Source organism: Chelon labrosus (assembly GCF_963514085.1).
Source record: "Chelon labrosus genome assembly, contig: SCAFFOLD_282, whole genome shotgun sequence".
Taxonomy (NCBI): Eukaryota; Metazoa; Chordata; class Actinopteri; order Mugiliformes; family Mugilidae; genus Chelon; species Chelon labrosus.
Genome location: NW_028181775.1, coordinates 12,687 through 17,000, shown reverse-complemented (window position 1 = coordinate 17,000; position 4,314 = coordinate 12,687). Strand labels below are relative to the sequence as shown.

General features: G+C 41.9%; 1 protein-coding gene across 1 annotated transcript; it reads left to right on the top strand.

The window, feature by feature from the left end:
* Nucleotides 1–861: 861 nt before the first annotated feature.
* bcl2l10 (BCL2 like 10) lies at nt 862–3,560 on the top strand. The gene is made up of 2 exons (XM_084575123.1): nt 862–1,346; nt 2,672–3,560. Exons 1-2 carry the CDS (start codon nt 885–887, stop codon nt 2,792–2,794), a joined length of 585 nt encoding a protein of 194 aa, XP_084431249.1. The 5' UTR covers nt 862–884; the 3' UTR covers nt 2,795–3,560.
* Nucleotides 3,561–4,314: the final 754 nt, after the last annotated feature.

Below are 4,314 nucleotides of genomic sequence, written 5' to 3'. Positions count from 1 at the left end.
GCGTAGACCGTTGACGTTTCTTTGTGTCCTCCATTGCTCCGGTGACAGATTCAACGGTTAGTTAGCGGAAGAAAAGGCAGCGGGGCTAGCTAGCCGGCTGCAGGTTCACCGGGTAAACCCCCTAACCACACGGATGATTACACCACCTTTAAACGACACTGCTGTTTATATCTGTTTATGTCTCCGTTTAACTTAAATGTGTGTGTGTGTGTCTCTAGATCTCGGCGTCATTCATTAACCGGGAGCTAACGGCAGATATTTGTTCTTAATCGTTCATTATGCTACAAGCTAGCTGCCGGGCCACACCAACACGCAGTGCTAACATACGTCAAATAGTTATTTTTAGGTTCCTACATTTGACGTTTTATAGTTTTTTTTAAATTTTTTTCTATTTGACAAATGTAACAAGCTGAAGTTGAAATGTTAAAACAGCGGTGCCATTGATAAGTAAAGCTCATGCTAACTGTTCTCCTTAGCATCCTTAATTGAATTATCGCACTGGAGGTGGTTTAGTCAATTAACTGGAGATTTTTTTTGTTATTATTCAACAATTTTATTTATTTAAAATTACCAACATATCTTTTTGTGTTATCTTTTTTTAATTCTGACAAAATAATTTGCTGCCTTATGGAGTAATAGTCCTATTGGGCGTTTGTAACAGTTTCATAGACCAAACAAAAATAATAATACATATGAAGAAGTTACTTGGATGAGTGATGAAACCTTTTCAAGAAATGCAATAAGTCTAGTGGCCTTTCTTTCAGTTTCTTTTTCTTTTAGTTATCAAGTATCATTGTTAAAATTGTTCCTTTTTTTGTATTTATAGCAGTATTTATCCTCCCTTCATATTTAGTTATCTTTTTCTTCTCTCCCCCCGGTAGAAAATGTCCTGTGGGCTGTTGAAAGAGACCCTGGCTCTGGCAGAGGATTACCTGTCCCTATGCTGTTCAAGCCCACGTCCAGCCCCTCCACCTCCCAGCGAGTCAGCAGCTGCCATGAGGCTCCTGGCCAGGGACATGGAGAAGCAGCACCAGGCTCGTTTCAACTCCCTCGCTCAGACCTTCCTGAGGCAGGGCGGGCCGGACCTCTGCTCCAGCCTCAGGAAGGTGATGGAGGAGCTGGTGGGAGACGGACACTTGAACTGGGGGAGGGTTGTTTCGCTTTTCACCTTCACCGGGGTGCTGGCCAGACAGCTGCAGGAGCAGAGTGGCACAAGGCCGGGGCTGGACCCTAGGACGCAGCAGGAACTGGTGCATGGGTCTGTGAACTGCAGGCAGCTGGCGGAGACCATAGCTGGTTACCTGGGAGAGGAGAAGAAAGACTGGATGTTGGAGAATGGTGGATGGGTAGGTTGTGACGGCATGTGTGTGTTTTTACAACTGATTCAGGCTGATGTGTAGCTGATTGGAGTGAACACACAGGTTGTAGATAAGTGAGGCATTTTGATCGTATCTGGGACAGTGAGCCAAGTGTAAAACCAATGACTTGAAAGCGAAAGTCTAAAATACTACAGTTTGGAAACCACCTTGTTTATTATGATCCTGTTTTTTTTCCTGCTCGTGTTTATCGTTAGATTTATGACGTAAAACACGGCCGAGGATGTTTTCTTTAGATTTTTTTTTTTATTACACTCTGTGATAAGCACTGTGAAGATGTGAGTTGTAGATGAGCGATAGGCAAGATTATGCAGAATGCATGCTACAACAAGAAGACGTCATCGTGGCCTTGATCAAGCCGTGCTGGGCTTTTGATTATCTGTTTTTTTTTCTTCTTCTTCTTCTTTTTTCATAGTTTGACGTTTAATTGTCAGTCACTGGATGGTCGGTCTGTGTAGCGACGGGCAAAGATAATTTTAAACCTGGCTGGTGCTGCTCATTTACTGGAAAAACTTACTTAGGAGAGTTATGATGCATTCAGAGCAGCCTCAACAAAACCAAACATCAGCTGAATGTCTCTGCCTCTATGAATGGTCTCGCCCAACACCCACATAAACACACAGGCGGGCTCGCCCCTCCTTTCTTCAGCTGGCAGCTGGTTTCAACAGACACGTAAACCAGCTCTGCCAGATGGACTTTGTAGTAACAGTCGGGAGCTGCAGCGTGTTGAATTTGGCATTAGCGACACTGAAAGTTAGTGTGGTATGACCAGAAAAACACGCAGCTGTAAAGCGAGTAGCGAGTACACCTGGAGCTGAGAAGCAGGTGCACTCGCTGGTCGAACGTGTGGCTTCAGTCTGGAGACACAATAGAGACATGCAGCTGAACGCCTTCAGGATTAGCCTGTTTGTAATCGATGGCACGGACAAAGCCAGTGTTTGTTCGTGAATACAATCTGGCTTTTTCTTTAACTTCTAGTTGACACATTCACATCATTATGGTTTTTTTTTAACTGTGAAGAAGTTGCACCTATCAGCAGCAGTCTGAAGCACAAATGTTTTTTTTTCCTTCCCACATATTTATAGAGGCTGTCAGGGAATATGACATATTTTCCAAAACATATCTTATAATTGCCGTCAGCCACCAGCTCAGTCGCTGTCATTTTTGCAACCAATTCATTTCTAAAACAGTTTATGGAGGGAAAACTGACGTAGCAGTTAAATATTCTCTCTTGCTAGTAAACAAAAAAGTTTCAGGCTCTTAACATTTTCTTCTCTCTTTCCTTTCTCCTGCAGGAAGGCTTCTGCAAGTTCTCCCTCAACGCCAGAGAGGTGAGTCAGGACTCGTCCATGAAGACGGCGCTGTTTGCTGCTGCTGGCGTCGGCCTCGCCGGACTCACCTTCCTCCTGGTGCGCTGAGCACCGTCACGCCCTTGTCCGTGTTCTCAGTTTATTTGGCACAACTTAGGTAGCAATTTGAATTCTAACGGCGATGCTGGGGAAGTCTTAATCTGTAGTGAATTCAGGGTTGTGATCTTATGTCATCAAGTGAATGTTTGCACATGCTCAGATCCCACACACACGAATACTGACAGTCTGTCACTAGCTCCTTAAGATTGTAAAAACTATTCCAATGCCTTCAGAAAATTTGGGAGCGAGCGACATCAGTTTGCATATCTTACGTTAATCGCTGAAGCACAGGATCACCTCGCTTTCAATGTTTGTCAACTGTGCAGCTAAAAGACTTCATTTCAGTTTTGCCATCGATTTTTTATTTTTTTTTTTGGGTTCGATTTTTCAAAACGATCAGCTGCCTTTTATTCACGTGTTTACCTGCGTTGTGTATGTGGTATAAAGACGTTGTACAATGTATAAATTAATATATTATATTTATATGAAATGAAAACGTAAGCGGTGGCCCTTTTCTAACCCGACGCACAGTTAATCCAATTCTTTTTACATTCATGTGAAATGTGTGTGAGTTACAAGGTCAGCAGAGCTACGCGACACTGGTGACCACACAGCGGTGCTACAATATCTCCACATCGATTTACTAAACCAGGGACCAATCTGAACAAACCATTGCTATGGAATCCCCTCCCAAAAATCTGTTTAACCGTATATTTTTACATTTTATTTATTTCTCACAGTTTTTTCTTTTGTTTTTTTTTATAATAAAAAGAAACAATCATGGACTTTGTGATTCTTGGATATTCCTTCTGTGCAGTGAACTGTAAACTACTCGTCATGTCATCTTTATTACTTTCTTTTTTCCCCCTAAATGTCTGTGCAGCAGGTCCAGAGAGCACAGAGGAACATGAATAGCAAATCATTCCCTTGCTTTCATGTGCAGACACGTTGTTATAAATAAGAAATGTTCTGCTGCCTCTGCTGTGCTCTGTCTCTGACCAGCACAGCCGCACAATAGGTGTTGTATTCTCAAAACATTCAGTTGCTCCGAGCTGCCTGAGTCAGGAGAAATTCCTGAAAATAAGGGCTGTGTCAGTGTTAATGTTACAAGAAGAGCAAGTTCTTATGTGTGTGGGGTTTGGAAAAATATACTGATGAACATTTTACCTAATTACACTTATGACATGTCACCATGACACTTCTCAACCCTAAAAGGGTTTAATCACCCAATGAAATATCCATATAGAATACTGTATTATTTGTGGAAGTTAGAAAAATTAGTTTCTGCAAAAAAAATATACTTGGTAGCCTTTGTTCAATTCCTTCAACGTCTTCACTACATCTATTATTTAACTCCAGATAGTTGTGGAGGTAACCTGCAATCCTGCTGCATGAGGGTTGAAATAATAATATATATTTTATCATCTCCATAATGAATTGACGAAGGTATTATACAGAATACAGAAAGCTTTATTAAGCTTTATTAATCCCCAAAGGGCAATTCAGCTTCTGCAGTCCACCATCTAAAC